This window comes from Cyprinus carpio, chromosome B13, assembly GCF_018340385.1.
Source record: "Cyprinus carpio isolate SPL01 chromosome B13, ASM1834038v1, whole genome shotgun sequence".
Lineage (NCBI taxonomy): Eukaryota > Metazoa > Chordata > Actinopteri > Cypriniformes > Cyprinidae > Cyprinus > Cyprinus carpio.
In genome coordinates this window covers 15967821-15989136 of record NC_056609.1, presented here as the reverse complement: position 1 = coordinate 15989136, position 21316 = coordinate 15967821, and the positions used below count along the sequence as shown (strand labels likewise).

The 21316-nt window shown below is 37.3% G+C and overlaps 1 protein-coding gene across 8 annotated transcripts in view; it reads right to left on the bottom strand.

The window, feature by feature from the left end:
• Nucleotides 1–21316, bottom strand: part of LOC109060833 (sorbin and SH3 domain-containing protein 1-like) — a 49754-nt gene that overhangs the window by 6129 nt on the left and 22309 nt on the right. For 3 of the 8 annotated variants that reach the window (XM_042736862.1, XM_042736866.1, XM_042736864.1), the window contains 12 exons: nucleotides 15824–15838; nucleotides 13988–14037; nucleotides 10850–11022; nucleotides 7031–8365; nucleotides 5170–5255; nucleotides 4471–4635; nucleotides 4290–4336; nucleotides 4038–4152; nucleotides 3822–3947; nucleotides 2328–2522; nucleotides 1591–2139; nucleotides 162–260 (listed from right to left, as the gene is read on the bottom strand). In XM_042736862.1, the coding sequence (XP_042592796.1) occupies nucleotides 162–260; nucleotides 1591–2139; nucleotides 2328–2522; nucleotides 3822–3947; nucleotides 4038–4152; nucleotides 4290–4336; nucleotides 4471–4635; nucleotides 5170–5255; nucleotides 7031–8365; nucleotides 10850–11022; nucleotides 13988–14037; nucleotides 15824–15838 (2955 nt within the window). The remainder of the gene's footprint in view (nucleotides 1–161; nucleotides 261–1590; nucleotides 2140–2327; nucleotides 2523–3821; nucleotides 3948–4037; nucleotides 4153–4289; nucleotides 4337–4470; nucleotides 4636–5169; nucleotides 5256–7030; nucleotides 8366–10849; nucleotides 11023–13987; nucleotides 14038–15823; nucleotides 15839–21316) is intronic. The other 5 variants (XM_042736867.1, XM_042736868.1, XM_042736863.1 and 2 more) reach the window with 3 other exon arrangements.

Genomic DNA, 21316 nt, shown 5'->3' with positions numbered 1-21316 from the left:
TGAGATGAGCCTTGTGATTGACTGATGTGTATCATAAGGACCCATCAATACAGTATATGAAATAGCTCATATTCATCATTCATATTGAATCAACACAGATGACATCAAGAAATAAGTATGTGCATTTAAGAGTAATTATGACTTCATGAAAGTTAATTTACCGTGAATGAATTGGCATTCATGTTGTTGTCTTGAATGTCAAACAGCATGACAGGACTTCTTGAAGATCGCCCGTAATACTCTACATCATTTCTGAATGGCTGTAAAAAAAAAAAGAAAAAAGAAAAGAAAAGGAAAAAAAGAACATGAATCAAATGATCTGCCTTTTTTTAAAACATATACCATATACATCTGCGCACAACAATTCATGAGGTTTGAAGCAGACACAAACAGCAGTATGGTTGCCACTTGATCAGTCCATTATTATTTGCAGAGGACTGCAGTACAACCTTACAGTAGATCAAACAGATAAAGGACTGGAAAACAACTGTGAGTTAGTAGCAGTCACCACATTTCTTTAAAACTTCAGTCAAACATTAAAACAGTGTGACATCATGCAGGGATGCTCCCTCTAGTGGAAATAGTCCTTAGGATAGCTTACATTTCTAGTGTATGTAGCTCAGTAGTCAGTAAGACTTTTATTGTTTTTTTTTATATAAATCTATAATGCTCACAAAGTCCGCATTTTAATTTAAATTTTCACTTTAAAACAACTATTTCTGTTTCCATATCTTTTAAAATGTAATTTATTCCTGTGAGGGCAAAGCAACATTTATTTAAAATAGAACTCTTTTGTAACAGTGTAAAATTTTGTCAATTTAAATCAAATTAATGCCTCCTTGCTCAATAAAAATATGAATTTCTTTTAAAAAACATACTGACCACAAACTGTATAGCACTTTTTATAACCTAATACATATTTGTCATTTGAATGCAGATACAAAATACAAGAGTTCTTCAAACAATTACACAGAATTAATCTACATAACCTAAATTAACTACTGTTAATATAAATCAGGGCTGCTGATCAATTTTTTTTCTGATTAATTGCATTATATGCTTAATCAGATCAATCACAATTATTCACATATATCAACATTTGCTAAAAAAACAGCCTCAAAATAAATATTAATCAGACAAATTCAGAAAGTGCCTTCAGAAATCAAAATATTATTTGTTATCAAAGAATTTAACCCTTTCACTCGCCTGACAATCCTTTTTCCAATCTAAATCTTCAATCTGCCATTAGATTTAAGGGTCCTTGTTTCATTTCAATGTGCACAATCTATAGATTTGTATCAGACATGCATGATTTCATAATAGGAAACATAAACAAAAAATATCAACATCCAAGCTTCGTGCTAATCATGTTAGAGGTACATGCAGCAGTTCCTTTTCATCTGTGTTTCTCTCAATAGCCTCAAATGTGTGACTGAAACTCACTAGCACAACCAGAAGGGTCAGATATTATTTCCTAATTTCAGCATGTTAGATCTACAACTCATGCCGATGTAAACAGTGACCTTCCTTGAGCTTAGGCACCACATGATGGGCACCTTTAACAAACACACCACACCATGCAGAAGATACCTCTGCCGGACTATTGTTCCTGCTGTAAGGAGCCTTGCGGAGGCTGCCAGCCCTGTCTATTTCAGCCCCATACCCTTCCTGAAACTCCTGATCCAGCCTGTTGCCCCGAGTAAGCCAACTCTCAAGCCCAGCACCCCCACAGGGACTCAGGCTGCGGGACAGGCGGGGAGAGGGTGGAGAAAGGAGGAAGTCCTCGCCTTGAGGTGGAGTGAAGGTGAGGAACGGGGTGGCTGAGCAGGGGCGGGGCGGATAGGGCGGGGGTAAAGGAGATGTGGAGGGAGAAGCCACTGGGGAGACGCAGTAGGGGCTGCCGCTGATGGGAGGCACAGGACTGGCTGACATGGAAGGGGAAAGATATTCGCCCAAGCGGTATGAAGCGCTTGGCAGAGGGGGGAGGGGTGGGGTGGGTGCGGCGGGTGGGCTGCTGCTGACTCCGCCCACAGTGAGCGAAATCCACTCGTTGGAGACTGCGTGGACTTCCGGGGAGATTGAGCGGCGGGGAGACCGCGGCAGAGGGAGAGGGGAGGTCGTGAGCCGATTACAAATGGGCTTTTTGGAGGGCAAGGCCAGGTGTCAGAAGAAATAAATGGAAACAATAAAGAGGAAGGAAGAAATGGAGAGGTGAAACAGTGAAAACCACCATACGAGATAATGAATAAACAAAAACAACTGGGAAAATGAAAACAGTGAGTTGAAAGAAAATGATCCAAGGGCCACGACTATTGTCAGGTGTTTACCTGTGGAGAGGCATTAGTGCTCCGGTGAGGTGACTGGCTGATAGGGGGATCAGGGAAGTCCACTCCATTTTTCACTCGGGGTCTCTTGTGCACCTCTATGTAGGTGACGGGGAAGATGCCCTGCCGGTTAGTGCCAGAAATTTTGCCTTCATACCAGTTCTCATCTACTCTGCGAATCAGTGTAATACGCTCCCCCTACAGGCAGACAAAAGATTTTGAATGAGTTCCTGCAGACATGACACAAATTGCAAAACACACACATTAAATAAATCAAAACTTAATTGTATAGATATTTTGTAAATTTCCTACTGTAAATATATCAAAACTTAATTTTTGATTAGTAATATGCATTGCTAAGATGTCATTTGGACAACTTTAAAGGCGATTTTGTCAATATTTAGATTTTTTTTTTTTTGCACCCTCAGATACCAGATTTTCAAGCCAAGCCATTTCAAAGCCAAATATTGTCCTATCATAACAAACCATACATCAATGAAAAGCTTTTTTATTCAGCTTTCAGATTATGTATATATCTCAATTTTGAAAAATTGACCCTTATGACTGATTTTGTGGTTGACAGTCACATATGTCATTCAAAAGTTTGGAGTTAGTAAAAATGTTATACTTTTATTCTGCAAGGATGCTTTAAATTGATAAAAATTGACAGTAACAACATTTATGATTTTAGAAATTTATATTTAAAATAATTGCTGTTCTTTTAACTTTCTAGTCTTTAAGTTTTTTGAAAATAATCAAAATAAATAATCACTGTTTCCTCACAAAAATATTAAGCAGCACAACTGTTGACAACATTGATAATAATAAAAAATATTTTGTGAGCACTTCTTTCAAAAACATTTAAAATTCTTACTGACCCCAAACATCAGAATGGTAGTTTATGTGTATATAAACCATCATCAGTTACACACACACACATTTGGAATGGTGTAAGTGCAGTGTTCTTTGGAATTTCAGTAGAACGGAGTCATTTTCTGACTAATTTGCCTGTAATAAAGTCTGCAAGGTAAAGTCTGCTTAGATATGCGTATGTCCAGATATGACTCAACATTCATATATAATCATCTTCTATTCATCTGGCTGGTGATAAATCTGTCCTGAATGTTTGGCTTAATTTGCAGTGTAAAAAACTATTAACTACTAACTGTTTTTTGAAAAAACTAAAAATGATCTTCATTTATTTTTATTTTTCCTCTTCCATAACATGTTTCTGAAAGCTTTCTGCTTAGCTTGTTTCATCCCACTTTAAGTGTGTTTGGCTTCACATTCAGCTCAGTAAATAATAAATAAAAAATAGAATTCATGACACTGAAAGATTATTCAATAGGTAGTTTTCTAAACGAAGCATACATATACAGTATATAATAATCTCTCTAGTTCTTGTTGCTCGCATATCAGTAGTTGTACACTACGTGTGGTTAAGGTTGTCGACTCCAAGACTAAAGCATATGCTTTATTAAATTGCTGAAAAAATACCTTTCTGAAAGACATTTCAACAGCAGTGTCACCAGTGAAATTGAACCGAGCAATAGCCTCTCCATATTCCAACACCTGGACCGGAGCACTCTTTTTGGGCTGAGCCTTTTCTGTAGGGGGCAAGATTGGAGAAACAGCATAACAGACAAGAAGTTATTGCACACTCTGAAACTCTATGAATAAAAAATATAATACTAAAGGATAAAGGAGATGTACCTCAACGTAGCTACGTGGAAAAATCCCAACTCTCCCATGATGCTCTCCCTCAAACCAGTTCTGATCAACCTGCCGGTAGATGTATACAATGTCTCCCTTTTGAAATGGTAGTTCCCTGATAAAGGGGAAGTAAAATGTGGTTAGATTTGTGATATCGTATTCTAAACTTGACATGCTGTTATTAACAAACACTTATTATGATCTTGTTAACATCTTTAAGTTAAGTTCAGATCTGAATTGTGAGACACTTACTTTAAACTTTCTGCTCTGAAGTCAAATTGAGCCAGAGCAGGAGTCCTCTGCAAACAACAACACACCATTAGCATTATATAAAACAACACCACACACAACACAAAAACTCTCTCTCACACAAAGAAAGAAAGCAACAATCAAACATTATCCTTTTTAAAGCATAATACAGAAGATATGTCACCTCTATGGTTTTTCTCTTCTCTTTCTCATTAATAACCAGCAGGTCGCCGAAGCGGTCATTAGTAATGAACTGTTGATGAGTCACTACCAGCCCAGCATGTCTCCGAGCAGCTGTATCTGCCTCTTCCTGCTCTCGCTTTAAACGTCTCTGCTCTTCCAGAATTTTCTTTGCAAAGAAACAGGCATTTAATTCATAAAGAGAGGGGTTTATGCCTATTATAGATTTACCACATTGTATAGCAGCAAAATAAGTCTCCATAAAACATGCTTTAAAATCTACATGTCCATCATTATCAATATATATATATATACAGTAGTATCTATTCCTAAACTACTTAAAACACTGAATGTAAAATTAACTAAATTTATATAAAAGAGAAAAAATTATTATTTATTTTTTTAATATTTTCCAGGTAAAAATGTCACTCTTAACACATCCTTAAAACAAGATACATTTATAAAATTGTGATTTCTTTTATTGTTTTATGATCAAACCTCAATAATTTTGTCATTGGGGCAGGCAATTCTACTTAATTTCAAGATATATTCTTTGAAAACAAGTCATATTATCAATGTTCTTTCACAAACAAAATTATCTTGTTTTATGGATGTTTACATGTTGTTCATGGGAAAAAACAAAAATATTGATAAAGAAAATGATTTGTTTGTGGTGGGAAGATAATGTCAAAACAAATGGCACCTCTTTATCTCCGTAGCGTTTCCGGACTGCTTCGTCTGAGTTTTCTCCATGATCTCCTTGGTTTAATGGATGTGAGGAATCGGATTCTGTTTGAAGAAACACAGGATTCACTTTCTGTTGCCATGATAAGCAAAATTACACAAAGAAAAACACACAAATCACAACACTTCATATTTCTGAATGCCCATTTATACAGAGTTTTAAAAGACTCAATGGGGATGATATAGACATTCTGGAGAGAACACAAATACAACAAACGAAGTCTTTTCATTTCAAAATCTAAATTACATGAACATACAATGGCTTACACATCTTGCAGTTTAAAATTGCAACAGTTTATTAATCTACATTTTTTGAGATTTGCAGGATAAGCATAAGCCATGGTCTGTCAAAATAAAAGGATGCATGCATCAGAAAAAAAGTATGGTACAACACAACATTCAGACAATGTTTTAAAAAAAAATGTCCAGTGTAATATGTATAATGCAGTTTTGAAAATCAAAACTTATGACACAAACATGTAATTATAAACAAGTAAAAAATAAACTGGTCCAGACCCTTAAACAGAGTGAAAACAGACTCATGCTAGGGTTACACTATTTTGTGGAATTACTTTTTTATTTCAGATCAAATCTATGAAGCTGTAATCTACAAGGATTTAAAATTTCTATGCGTAAGAAACACTGTTAAATGCCTTAAATGTTTAATGTACATACTGCATCTGTTCAGGAATAACATGGGAGGCCTGTGTATTTTCTCAAGCTGATAAGAAGCTAAATGACAAGTGGGTGAATCCGCGCCAAAATTCCCCTCAGTTTTCAACTCTTATCATTATTCTATGGAAGGATGAAAACAGAATTTCTGGTATGCAGTAATACATGATAATGGATCATAGTAAGGCACATAATAAGTATTCTGTAACTTCTAAAAATGATGGGGATATAGAGACCGATGCAGATTCTATCCTTGTAAGTAAAAATTTGGTAACACTTTACAATAAGTTTCCGTTAGTTAACATTAATTAATGTATTAACTAACATGAACAAACAATGAACAATACAATAATAGTTCGTTAATTCACAGCGCATTAACTAATGTTTTAATTTGACATTAACATTTTAATAATGCATTAGTAAATGTTGAAATTAACATTACTGAAGATTAATAAATACTGTAGAAGTACTGTTCATTCTTAGTTTATGTTAACTAAAGTAGTTAACTAATGTTAACTAATGAACCTTATTGTAGTGTTATAATCTGATTATATGTTAAAGTTTTATATTACACTACTGTTTATGATTCGACTATATAATTCTCAATGTTTCATGGGATGCATAGATCATTCCCTCACATAACAACTTAAGTACAGTCTTGTTATTTTGTCTGAATTTTAAATACATTTTTGCTTAAAATAAAAACAAATAGCTTAAACTTTATTGAAGAATGTTTTGAAATACCTTTGGAAAAACAATTCTGGAAACAGGGCAACTGAAAGAACGAGTCAATCACTGTTGCGCTCTCTAGGGTTGTACTTTCGGAGACTACACTATGATAGGCTCTTTTTTAAGTCTGGTCTTGGTTTGTTGCTTATTCTTGATATGGTTAAACAGGTAACGAAAAAAGTGTGAGAATAAAAAAAAGTGATATGACACTTTTACACTACACAACAGAAATGGATAATATGCCAATCTGGTAACAAACCACACAAAGTCGGCACACGGCAGAAATGGAAAAAGTAAAGTCACTCGGTGATAGCAGACAGGAGAAAGAAAGGCTGGAGGAGATGAGTGATCACAGACATTGTCATGCCCGAACATGAGTGTGGACAATCTGACACTCATGACACTCTCAATATAGCCACCTTCAGAGTGATCTTTACTGGCTTCTGAGCCCTCCACATCCATGAAGTCATCCGAGTTGCACCCTTCACAGGGAGAGCTGTCTCCATTACTGAGCCTCTCCAGCACCTCCAAAGAGGACAGGCGCTGGGGAATCAAAGGCTTCAGTTTGGCCGAGATGACATCTCCGGCCAAGGGCTTCATGGCAGAGAGAGCGCAAGTCTTTTTGGCTTGTTGACTGTGTAAGGACCTCCGTAAGGAGAAAGGCGCTGGTCCCATCAGAAGCAAGTTCCTGGGGGGACTGCACTTCTTCTCCTGCTGGGTGTTGGCCTGTTGGCGCTCATGCCTGAGGATTGTGGTGAAACGTGTGTAGGAAGCCGGGCAGGTGCCTTTACACTTGCTTTGTTTGGTGTGGAAGGGGAAGTGATTGTGGTGATGGTGACCTGTGGGTTCTGAGGCACCCCCGGATGGCGTCTCTTTGGCAGGATCATGAATGCAACTGTTTTTCTCTTCTGATTTGCCCTCATTTAGATCCAAATGGAAGTCAGTTCTTGAGGAGTTTGGGCACTCGTCCGATACAGAAGCTTCCTCTTTGGGGGTCTGGGCCTCTGTATTCATGGCTGGACAGTCCTCAGGCCCTGGCAGGACTAAAGTCTCAGCTGACAGAGCAGACTGGAGAAAGCAGGCTGGCGCAGGGCTGTGGGGCGGACTTGGGTTACTAGGGAGTATGGGCATCGAGGCAGAACGAGTGGGCGCAGAGTTTGAACGCTGAATGATACTCTCAAACTCCAGCACTCGAAACATGACAGCATCCCGGGGTATGATCTCAGTCCTCTCCAGGGTAATGTCGTCCCCCGGCTTCTCAAAAAAGGAAGCCAGGCAACGGACACTACCGTGGGGGCTGGAGCCCAGGGAGCTCGGCCTCTGAATGTTGTGCATGTTCCGATAGAGGGTGGAGAACTCGGCTGTGCTCCTCACAGATCCCACAATAGGTCCATTTTTATGCAGGTACCTGCTCTCAGGTGAACCGTTGCACTTGCAAGCTGAATTTAACCTGTGATTGGCATCTGTCGTATCTCCACTGCGTGAGCCACAAGCCTCGTGATGCAGATCCTCGCAACTGTGCGCTTTAGGCCGCTGCTGTGTCGGCTCGGTTCGTCTTTCCAGGCTCTCATCGGTAGAGGGCGATAGCTTGGGTTTAAACTTGGAGGGAAGGATTTGAGGGATGCAGGCTTTGGCAGCAGACAAGGACTTTTTAGTCTTATATTGAGAAGCTAGTGCATTAGTGGCAAGAACTGAGTGAGTATTTACAGAAGAGCAGGGTGAAATCATACAGCCATTCCCACCTTTATAATCCACTGGCAGGCATGCAGGGTAACAGAACAAACAGCGAATTAGATTACACTCATAACAAGCAAAGACACAATAGTTCCACACAACTGGCAAATAATGAAAGAAATGTCACATCAATTTCTAAATAAATATTCAAAACAAAGAATATTTTGTCAGTACAACTTATCAAGAGCATTCAAATAGGTTCTACTCTGAATTTAATTATGTAAAGCCTGAGGGTAATACATTGTTTTTTTGTTTTGTTTTTTCTCCCCCAAACCAGAAAAAGATTTCAACAGTCATGTCAATCACATGGCTGACTACCTACACAACACTGAAACAAATACTAACCACTAACTCTAACCTATACCCTAACCTAGGACATCCTAAAAGTGATACTGTCACAATTAGATAATGGGATCCATCCGTGATTTTTTCTAAACTCTAAAGTCTGAACTTTTCTTTACAGGTGACTGCATGATGGAGTTGACCAATGAAATCGGCAGTTGGGCATGGTTTGCGCTTAACAGTTTTGGCAAAAAATCACGGCAGTACGTATCATACTTACAGTATAAAACGTGTCAATGACAATTTACTATGGATACTAAATATTCCATTAAAAGGCTAGTTTCATCATTTAACAGCTAATGTATACTGTATATATACTGTGTGTATAAATGAAAAAAGAAGCATATTTTGCATAATATATATATATATATATATATATATATATATATATATATATATATATATATATATATATATATATATATATATATATATATATATAGTAATCTAAAAATATAAAAATATACAAGATTTAAAAATAACAAACAATTAAAACCAAACTGCTAAGACGACGAGAGGCTGAAATATCAAAGCAAAATAACTTAAACATTTCTTACACTAAAACAAACAGCATGTAAAAGTAGGTTTTATTCAGACTATTTTATAGTGCTGATTCATATTCAGATTTGTTTTTTAACAAACATAAATCTTGGGGATTGTTAAAGGCATTAATAAATCGTATAACAACAATAGACTTCTTGTAAACTGCAAGACAAAACCAAAATATTCAATGAGAAAGGCTTAAGTGTATCAGAGTTTAAATTACATAATTAAGTGCTAGTATAGTAAAAATAAAGAAAAGTAATTATTTCTGTTAACTTGCAATTGCCAAATTCTGCCAATTAGAACACCTCCTGCAGCATGCATGTGACTCCCTTGGAAATACATGCATTTGACTGGCTCAATAACTCTTTTATGTTTAAAAACTGTTTTAGAGACATATACACAAAGATAGGTTGTCTAAAATTTATTTAGCATTTACTCCACTTCAGTCCAACCAAATGCATCATTCGTTTCCTCTTGTCAAGGTTTGTTCAAATGTGCCAATATGATTTCTCCTTTGACCTCTCACAGGCTCCCCAAACCGCACCAAGACAGGCACTTACTCCCAATGTGGTCTTAAACTCATGTAAGCACTACTTGAGTGCTCCACAAGTCTTGGGATTTCTCACCAAAGAAACCTCAAGTGTGCTGTGAAGTTACCAACTGCTCTCCACAGGAATTACAGCCAGAATGTTAACAGATATTTACAGTACATTGACAAAAATACAGCAGGAATTGATAGTAGGGGAAAAAAGGGAAACGTTGCAAGCCAGATTCAAACACCACAGCTCAATGTGTACTGTAATTAATTTTTCTCTTGATTTCTTTATACTCAATTACGAATTAAAAAACATATCTTTATGAAGTGTCACACATGACTCAACGACAAGATACATGACTGCATTGTATGTACTGTATTCAAAACATCTTGTCTTGGAATTTCAAAGTAGACAGAAACAAGAGTTAATAAAAGATCTTCACCCATTGATCAACAAAGCTCCTGTCTAAACATGTGGGTCATGTTAACTATTAATGGATACAGTCATCATCCTCAACCCTTTTCGACTCGAGCGGCCCATCCTCCGGGTCAAATGTGCTAGCATTCCATTCATGACCTCACTCTGACAGCTGACCCCTCATACCTGACCACCCCTGAACATGCTGCATGTTTATCTCGTCTGCAGGGTGAGTGTCTACCATCAAATCCACCTTTTAATCTCTACGTCTATCCCCTTTCCTCCATGTCCACACCATGGTCAGCTTCTAAAGCAGTTGGACACCCAACTGAGCCAAACATCATGAGCTCATTCTGTCTAACAGACCGGTGTGGAGAGAATGACTAAAGGTCAAACTGGACATCTGTTATGTTTCAACTGTGAAAAATGGCCAGCTTTAACAAAACACAAAAAAGACAAATGAGCTGTGTTATTTGTGTGGTATTGTGAAGGAAGGAAGGAATGTGGAAAATGCTGATGAAAAGGGGCTCAACGGGTAACGAATGGATCGGCTTTACAATAGCGCAGTGTGATTTTGATTATAAATCCTTAAATTAAAATCATTTAAAACCTGAATAACATTTGAAACTCAATAAACATAAGTAAAACAGCCTGGAAGCCTACCTTTAGAAGAAGTGCTGGGGTGGCGCTTGTTAAGCGCTCTCAGGCCCTGCAGTGGGATGTCGCCGCCCTCCAGGACACTCTTGTAAATGTGCCGATCACATTCCGGAGCTGCCTGCCCACTGGCAGACAAGCTGTCCTTCTCCACTTCACCGTTGCCTGCTTTACAGGCTGAGCTGGGCACAAATAGAGATAAGAGGCTGTGACTCACATAAATCATCATCTTCATGTGACATGTCCAAACAGAACAGAATGCTAGTAACACGTTTACTCTATATGAAAAGAAAATGTTTATTATTAAAAGCAGATATAGAAAACAGAAATAGAAAAAATAGAAATGTGAAAGAAAAACTATAGAAATACTATACTACAGAAAGAGTATCATAAAATAAAAAAAATAAAAAAAAGTATTTTGCCATGGATTATATTTGAACACTGCAGTGAAGATTTATTTTAGAACAATTTCTAAAACTGCTCAAAAAAAAAGTAATATAAAATAGTATATGTTTTATGAATGGTTTATGTGTGGATTAATTTGATAAATAGTCACATTATATTACAAATAAAAAAAATGAATTCATGATTGAACATTTTTTTTAACTAAAACTAAAAAAATTAAACATTATTATTAGTATATGCTTCAAATGAACAGATATTCACATTATTTTACAAAAAAATAATAATAAATAGAATGAATTCCTGACTGAAAAATATATGAATATTAATTTTACTTGTAATGTAGGCCAAACAATTAAAAATATTCTGAGATGTTTTTGGCCAGCTTGTGTTTGCTCTTTGATATAGATGAGACAGCACCAGCTGCTCTGGCCCTTATCACAACATTCCTCAGAGGCCTGTGTGGTATCCTTTAAAAAAACATGCTTGAAGCTTTCCATATGTAGAAGTTAGTCATATAAACCTAGAGTATGTGCTTATAGGAAACCGTACAGAAGTTTTTAGGGATGCACAACTTTAATAAGTTGTCCTGTGTCTGGTGTTCCCATATAATGAGCTGCAGTCAGGCTGAATAATTTTTACATGTTGGTTTAAGGAAAACTAAAGTATATCATGTTTACTTATCGAATATGTCACTATTCTGCATGCAATAAAGTCATAAAACGGCCTGTCTAGAGTTCAGTAAGGCCTTGTTATGTTTCACCAGACTATTCTCTGCTGAAAAATAAAAATGTATGACAGTCATAGTTGGTTTAAATTGGTCTACTTAGTTTCACAGTCGGATCAGCTTACAAGTGTTCAAAACCCTAAACCAGACCAGCCTGACAGTCTAAAAAAGACCTTAAATTGTTTTTTCAGCAGGGTTAACACAACAGACTCACATGGGCTACATGCTAAGTGATTTGGGAGGGAATCTTAACCATGACAAGGATTTTAAATGCACAGACAATGGTCCTACACATCGGCAGCTCTGCTTCAAGAGAATCATATTAACAGTTACTACTCAACATGCCAATGAAATCCTAAGGGCCCTAGCATACTTTCCTACCTTTTCATAGTTGGAAACAATAAAATACCCTTTATTCAACAAAAATGATGTGTGCGAACAAGACTCTGTTCTTGTGACTCCAGCTTTATAAATTATTCCATCATACTGTACACATAATAAAGTCTCCATGAATGACATCACTCCAGGGATGTATCGGATGCTTTCTGCTAGAGAAGTGCGAGATGAACACACGTCATTCCAGACGCCACTAGCTCCAAACTCAGGAACCTGAGCAGCTGCCTGACAACTGCTGGAGCGGAGATGGTCTTACCATATTTTTCTGACCATGAGTAAAGTATTTTCATGCTGATCGGCTTCTTTTCAAGGATCTGTTAGTCATAAAACACAACTATGTTTCTCTCAGGGTTACACTTACACAGGGTAACATCTCTCACACATTCCTCAAGTCATGAGAGCATATTTTCGGTTTAGTGTTTTGGCTGAACACTAGTTGGCATCCTGGTTTATAACTGAACCATGAGGCTTTTGATAAAACAATAAACTCCACATCCAAACATCAAAAAAATCCACACACCAAAGAGAAGACTGTTTGTCTAAAACCATGTGCCAGAGATTCTTAAGTGAAATGTAAGTACCACAAAAGATTCATTCATCTGTATGTTTTACCGTTACCCGTTTGGCGAAGGAAGCCTAGGAAAATGTTAAACTGTTTTAATGAATATGTTTACTGTTTAAATCCCCAGTTTTTTTTTTTTTAAAAAATAATTCTAAAAAAAAAATACAACACAACAAATAAATTATATTTTGTTTTTGGTTGGGCATGCTTTAGATAGTACTTCAGATGTTTTTCCCACAAAAATTCACATTAAGAATAAAATGTTCTACCCAGAGCACATAAAAATATTTGGAGAACTCAGTAACTTCAAGCTTCAAACTCATTTAAAAAAGAAAGAAAAAGAATAAGGAAATAAGAAATAAATAAGCTAAATAAATAAAGGTAAAATAATCTCTTCTTCTGTTTACACTATTTTTTATATCCCTTCCTGTTGTAATTTTTTTGTAAACAATGCTTTGTATAACAGTGTATGCTAAATTAATAAATGTAAATGAATAAATTTTTTCTTTGTAAATTAAGTTATTTTACAATTATATAATTATTAAAATTAATGGTTAAAGTTATTAAAACAATTTTAAAAACCTGTTCAAATGTAAAATAAAAAAGCATCATTTAAAGACATAATATTAATATTAATAAAGACACAATATTGCTGTTGTGAAGGCGTGATTTGGGGGATTTCTCTTAACAGAATGGGTCGAGGTGCAAGGTCCCTTATCTTTCTTAAAAAGATATCCAGGCTTTATCAGACACTAGTTTCAGCACGAAACAAATCATCACACTATCCAATGCCTCTCCTCCAACGAGCCCCCTCCACGAACGCACGCACACATGCACGCAAAAATACATCACACGAACACATACAGACTGTATTGCAAATGGTCGTTCAGGAAACAGAAGAAAGGAAACGAGGGAAATCTCCAGAGCCCCGTGACAGCTCTGCCTGAGAATAGATGGCTAGAGAGCAAGACAGACACACAAACACACCCACATACAACAAGGGCGTCAGAAAATGGTGGAGAGGAAACATTTGTGAGGGAAAAAAGGAACATGGACTTACTATTGCTGTAGGTCGGAAGATGTTTCCAAAGGGCTGAAAGAGGGGGCACTCTGCAACAAACCAAACAAAGAAGTCATTGATAGCTCCAAAGGCTTGACTCTCTGGCAGCTGGAAAGGGAGAAGGCGCATTAGTCAGTCAGGCTTGTGAACGTCTGCCGCGTCCAAAGCTCTGAAACTCTTAGGTCCTCCGGACGAAGCCGAGCGTGGAGAAGTAAGCAAGTATTATGGCCTGCATGCAAGTTAGGGGGGAAAACAAGTGACTGGGAGCAAGGGGTGGGATTAGCAGGGGCTGTGAGGGGCGCCCATTTTGGGAGGGGGCTGTCAGTGCTTCCACCAATCAGCTGCTGTCTCTCACCGAGGCTCTCTTTTGTCTTCTATTGAGTCACTCTCATTACTGGCCGGCCAGACAGGGAGACAATTAACCAGCTGGTGCGGGAAGCAGGCCAAATTACATGGGCAGACACACACACAAATAGATTTACACACATACATTAAGAATATCACGAGTGTTGGATCGAACATGCTGTACAAAAATCACAGGCCGATATTAATAGTACACCAAAGGAAGTTCACATAACGGGCATCCAGTGCTGGGTAGCAACTGATTACATGTAAACTAATTACGTAATCAGATTCCAAACATTAAGTACTTGTAATTAGATTATATTAAATTTTAAAGTGCTTATAATCAGATTACAGGTACTTTTGTATTAAATTATTAAATATTCATATATTATTTTAAACTGAAATATCCCCTGCAAGATTTCATTTTGAAATATAATTTAACATCAGTTCTCAGTTCTCCGATGTCAGTTAATGGTCACACTGACATGCAGCTAAACAAATGAAATGTTTCTATTTTTAGTGTTCAGGTAAACTAGTATTTATTTTTCTTTGATAAATTCATGAAACCCCTCCAGTTATTTTACAAACCCCAGTTCGAAAAACTAATTATCCAATGCATATCTATGTGATCAACAAGTTAGGTCAAAAGTAATCTAAAAGTAATTAAAAGTAGTCTGATTATATTACCTAAAATGTGCAATGTAATGGATTACATTACTTACTACAATTTCCATCATGTAATTTGTAATCAGTAACAGACAACAATTTATAAGTAATCTACCCAGCACTGTGTGCGTCAAGCCAATAAGGAGAGTGGCTGTTATTGCCGGGCAGCAACTCCCGATGGCAGATCAGAGAGAGCCATTCGCTGGGACGGCCTGAAACCCCCCTTGCATTTTGAATGGTTTGCAGGCATCTAATTTTAGGCCGCTGTTTCTGTTGCTTTTCCCCAAGTGTATGTCACAGATGGTAAAAATAGCATGATAGCACACCTCTGAAGAAAAAAGCACAAGTGGTGTTTGCAAATACGATTGCACAATCCCAGCCTGCCGCTGTCCCTTTAGAGGCATGCCACATGCGTGCCAGTACCCCACGACCCCCTCTTGTGACCGACAGAAGAAAAGTTCAACTCCTGACCGCAACATGTTTATCCCATTGGTTGCTGGGGTAAAGAGGATCACGAATAACCTTCGCGAATGAATACAGCCTTTGTGAGAGAATATCGCTCTATTTATACAGCATCATGTTCTAGAAGTTTTGTTTCCTGAGGAACACCCAGTGACATAACAAGCCGCTACTACGTGTACAAAGCGTCCCTTTTTTTCCCCATTTTTCTTCTCTCTAAAAAAACAGCTGGCACAGCATCCCAAGAGGCTTTCGCACGAGACTTGGCACAGATGCAAAGAATAAGCAAACAGGAAGCATGCATGAAAGCCTTATCTGAAGTGGCACGCATCTTAATCTAAATACTTGTGACAGCCAGTACAATACCTTAGTGTGATGCAGCTGTTGAGATGAGATGATAAGAAAGTGAAATTACGTAATTAAGTATAATATAAACAATGTTACTGGTATTATGTACAGAAAGCCCTGTATACTGTATCTGACAGCACGTTTTTAAAATAGTATGGTATAAAATACCATGTAAACAGACTAAAAAGATGATTCTGTTTATCCTTAACTGTAAGGAGGAATAAAGGAAACAAGACTCACAAACAACCACAGCAGTAAAGTCAGAACTGTTATAAGTGAGATTTTAACTGAGTACTTGACATTCTTGACATGACCCACGGAGACGGTGGGTGAAAGTGACGTGCACAGTATGTCACTGAGGATATTGTTTCAAAGCCTTACGTTATTTAAAATGCCAACTGAAATAGCATTTCTCATATTAGGTATTTAACTTTAAAGGAAATGACATCTCAGGAAGTAATAATGCTGATGTAGCATTCCTTGAGAATTTCCCATCGTCTTATCTGGTAAGTCCAGTTGTCACATTGGGGTATAATGGGTCTAATGTCAGTATGTAGGCCTTAATGTACAATGAATCTATCCTTAAAAGGCATAGTTCAACCAAAAATGAAAATTCTGTCATCATTTTAAAAAAAAATTCATGGGGGATGGTATGGTCAATTCCTTTATCTAATTCCTTTATCTGTCTAATTAAACAATATATACTGCTAATTAAACAATATTTTGCTGAATGTGTTTTTGTGCTGGCACCTTGGCTGGTTTAGGACTGTCATGGATAAATGACCCGTGGGTGGCAGCAAATCTTTGATTTAATAAATGATTTATTGAATCATTCAAATCAAACGATCCGTTCAAAACGACTGATTCAATTAGAAAAGTGAATGGACCGTTGAATCACTGGCAAAAACAGATTCATTCAAGGAATGAAACACCGCATTGCTCTACACTGTTGTATTAAATTATTAGCATATTTATGTGCTGATATTCAGAAAACTACATTCCTTGTGCAATGAATATAAAAGCATAAAAAGTCATACATAAGTATTTTTTCTTTCATTGCTTGAATTATTCTAACTGCATTCTAATGGGCTTCATCGCACAGTGAATGCTTCTGGACTCTCAAGATGTGTTTGTTTTTGTTTGTTCCAAAGTCAGTGACATACTTTTCAGCTCTCCTATCGTCTCTCAGTCCCTCACAGTTACACATACAGCACAATGACATTATGTCAGAGGAATGTCTTTAAATTTTAATCAAGGAAAAATCATACCTTCTGTTGTCTTCTTTTTAAAGGGGTCATATGATGCTGCTAAAAAGAGCTTTATTTTGTGTATTTGGTGTAATGCAATGTGTTTATGCAGTTTAAGGTTCAAAAAAGCATTATTTTCCATATAATGTACATTATTGTTTCTCCTCTATGCCCTGCCTTTCTGAAACATGTCAATTTTTACACAGCTCATCGTTCTGAAAAAGCGAGGTGTGCCCTGATTGGCCAGCTATCCAGTGCGTTGTGATTGGCCGAATGCCTCAAGCATTTGACGGAAATGTTACGCCCCTTAACATACTATGGCGTCTCCCAGGCCAGCAGCATGAGACTCAGTCCAGCTGCTCTGCTCGTGCACATCCCAGCATCAGTTCTCTTTTAGCAGTTCAGTCAATGTTTTAGGAGTAACTGAATAACTCTGGATATTTGTTTAGTGTCAGGGACGTTTATAATTAGTGCGTACTGAAGACGCAAACCATTTCAAACGATTCAGTTCGATTTGGTGAAATGATTCGACCGGTTCACTAAGAAGAGCCGGTTAAATAGAAAGATTCGTTCGCGATCCGGACATAATTGGCAAATTATTTAAATATAAAAAACATACTTACAGGCTTTGAGTCAGAAGCGCCAGACTGTCCTTGCAAAGTTTGAACTGCCCCACTTTATAGAAATAGCCGTTTTGCCACAGATGCATTGCAGGCTACTGGCTCAGGAAAGAGTCCTCATTCTCCATAAAATGCAGAGCACACATCTGAATATTTGGGTTGGACTGTTCTGGAACAGTGTTGAAATACAACTTAACCACTGATTTCTAGTCGTGTCCCCAAACAGAAACCCAAACAAAGTAGTTTCACAATGAAACACACAGCGACTCCACAACATGGCAGCGGTGGCAACAGAGAGAATAAAAGTTATGCCTTCTTTCTTTACGTGAACATTTGGGCGGCGTTATTCAAATCTTCCCACACAGTGATGTAGAGATGTGGGGGCATATTAAAACAAGCTGTTTTAGGGGGGTGTGGTTGACTCTTAACTTTTATAAAGAACATCTCTTTGGATTTGAGACTTTAGTCTTTGCAACTTTACAGATCTTCTGTAGAGAAAGGAAAAATTTAAATCGCATCATATGACCCCTTTAAAGAACTTCAAAAGTTGTGCTTGAACCATTTTGCACAAAAAATGACGAAAACTTGCTTCCGCTTGTGCTCAGCTTGTTACAGAAACAAGTTCTGATTGGCCAGTCGCCGTTATTTAGTTCGTGAATTATCATAAGTAAAGAATTTTAACATTTAATTTGCACGATAGATTTTACATAATGATGGTTAGGGGGGGATGGTGGTTTCACAGTGGGGATGCTTTCTGTCATTTCTTTCCACCAGAGGGCCATCCCCCCGCATCCTCCCTCAATTCAAGCCCTGGTTCCAAACCTATGTGACTTTGTTTTAACTGCAGAACCTAAAAGATGATATTTAGAAAAATGTTGGGGGTGGGGTGCAATAAAAATAAAATAAAATAAGATAAAATAAAATAATTGTATTAAAATAAATAAAATAAAAACAAGTCATACTGGTTGGAAAAACATAAGGGATAAAAAATTAATAAATTTTTATATATGCCACAATCCCACAAAATACAACAAGATAAAATCATATAAAACCACAAAAAACTTCAATAACTTTTCTTTTTATTTTCTTTTTATTTCCTTTCTTTTTTTTTTTTTTTTTTGTTTGTTTGGGGGGGGTATATAACTATTTTTAAATTAAACCATATATTTCTAGCTTATGTGCCTTATAGTTCTGGCTGCTATTTCAAAAAAGGCCATAATAAAGATCAAGAGATGTTTACCACAGTATTTCCTAGGATGTAAATTCCTTTCCCCTGATTGTTAAGGCTAGTCAGTGGAACAGTGTGTTAATAATGTTTGTTCATTTTCATGTGCTAGTTTCCAAACAGGTGCAGGAGATGACTCAAGAAAATTTACAACTTTTCTGATATATAAATAGCATACAATGTGAGTGAGGTACTGTGCAACTTAACCACATGAACAAATGGGGCTTATGTGTCCATTTATGAAAGTATAACTTTACATACAACCTTTTTCTTGCATTCCCTTCTACAAAAGAATGTTGTTGTCTCTAATTGAACATGTAATGGTTATGAACTTTTGGTGCAGTACTACTGTATATGTCATTCCATATGCTGGTAATCACAGGATCTGTAGGAGACGGGCTGACTGTGCTCGTCACTGTCATAGAGTTTGGCGTGTCAGTCACTGAGGAAGCCAGGTCACATGCAGTCTCCAATAACCTTAGACCCACTTAAAGACAGACACACACGCAGCTTCATACATAAAGTTGCCCCCAGTTAGGAGTCAACAAGCTCAACAAGTCTATTGCTGGGACTTTCTGTGACCTCAGCTTTAGGACCCGCTTTAAGCTGGTAAGACGGATACTATTGTTAATAATTCTAATACTAACAAAATATCTCAACAAATTTCATGAGAGTGCTTACAGAGCTTTAGAAATTTGCTTAATTTTATTTTTACAGCTGAATTTTTATGGGAATCCTACTAAGCCAATGAAAATTTCACACTGGCTTGTGAAACTAAGACTATTTCAGTATTTCAGCATTGCATCATGATCACAGTGAGAACGGGCTGCATCAACAGACTCTGAGTAACTCACTCTCAAGGGAAGTGACTCCTCACTTTCGTCTCTAAACAAGGAAATCTGGAGAGAGACAGGAACCTTCTCTAAACTAGTGCCATGACGCTGATGGTCAGATTTATGAGTCTATCCATCAGGAATGCAGCCTGTGACTCAAGGGTTTAGTTTCACTGTCAGAAGAACCGATTCTAAAGACATGACATAAATGGCATTCAAATAGGATGCATGCATGGACAGTAATATTGTGGAACATTATTACAGTTTAAAATAGCTGTTTTCTATTTTAATATTCAAAAATTAATCATAATCAAAACATCCTAAAACAAATCTCAAACTCCATCAGCAATAATTACTTCAAAGACACATGATCCTTTTATTTTTATATAATTAATTTTGGTGTTAATTTATTTAATTGCTTTTTTCAGTATAGAAAGTTCAAAAGAAATGCATTTTTTTACACTCTACAAGTCTTTACTGTCACTTTTGATAAATTTAATGTGTCCATGCTGAATAAAATCTTTAATTTAGCTTAAAAAACATTGAAAAACAGTTTTGACTAATGACTAATATTTTAGTTATACAGTATCTCCAACCCTACTAGCAATCATAGTGAGTTTCTAAAAAAAAAGGTGAACAACCCAATCACCTTGGAGTGTATCATGGTACGTGTCTCCAAGCAAATAAGTGTGAACAAATGTCCTATTTACTCCCAGGTGTTGAGTTGATGACAACGCTGCCCAGGATCTGTGCCACTGACAGCATAGCGACACTCTTCCTATCCTTTACTGGAGCCGGGGACAGCACGCCAGTGCTACTTTACAGTGCTTTACTTACTAACTGCGTCAAGGTCAGACAAAAAGTTTACACTGTAAAAATATAATCACCATGAACGGAGAGATTCCGGCAGGATTTTATGTACTTTCGCATTAGTAAAGGTGGATGGAGCGAATCTGACAACCAATAAGTGGAGGCCAACTTTTCAGTCAATGCTGCCAGGCAACGCTGCTGAAAACAGGCAACAGGGTTAAGCACAGGGGAAACAGTTTGGCGAATGTTGAGTCTGTCGCTTTTACCAAACTAGTTGTAACATCACAGCTTGCTGTCTGTTTCCAGTCTGGGCACGCCATAAAACTGAAAACCTACTCAAAGCCATCTGTGCCAACACCAAAATTACTGCCAGTTAAATAGCAGGATCTCATAAAATGCACAGGTCGCAGTAGTTTTTGTCAAATGAACCCCAACTTCAAATCAGATTCCAGTTTAATGTTTTATCACAGTGCAAAAGATAACATACGGAGATTCAATTACAGTCTGTAAAGACAAATATGAGATGAAAAAAGATGGTGAAAAAAGGTGCAGGATTTAGAATATGATGAAGAAGCATGCTGGGAAACTGAGAGGTGGTGTTTGCCATGTTTGACTGAACCGTTAACCGTTTCTATCTCTGATGCAGCCTGTGAAGCACATTCAGAGGAACTCTTCCAATACTACTTTTGTGTTGTTTTTGTACCGCTATCCTTTCAGGTACAATGGGCTGGATAAGGAACATATAGATGAATGGTCAGTGCAGACAGGAAGTGACG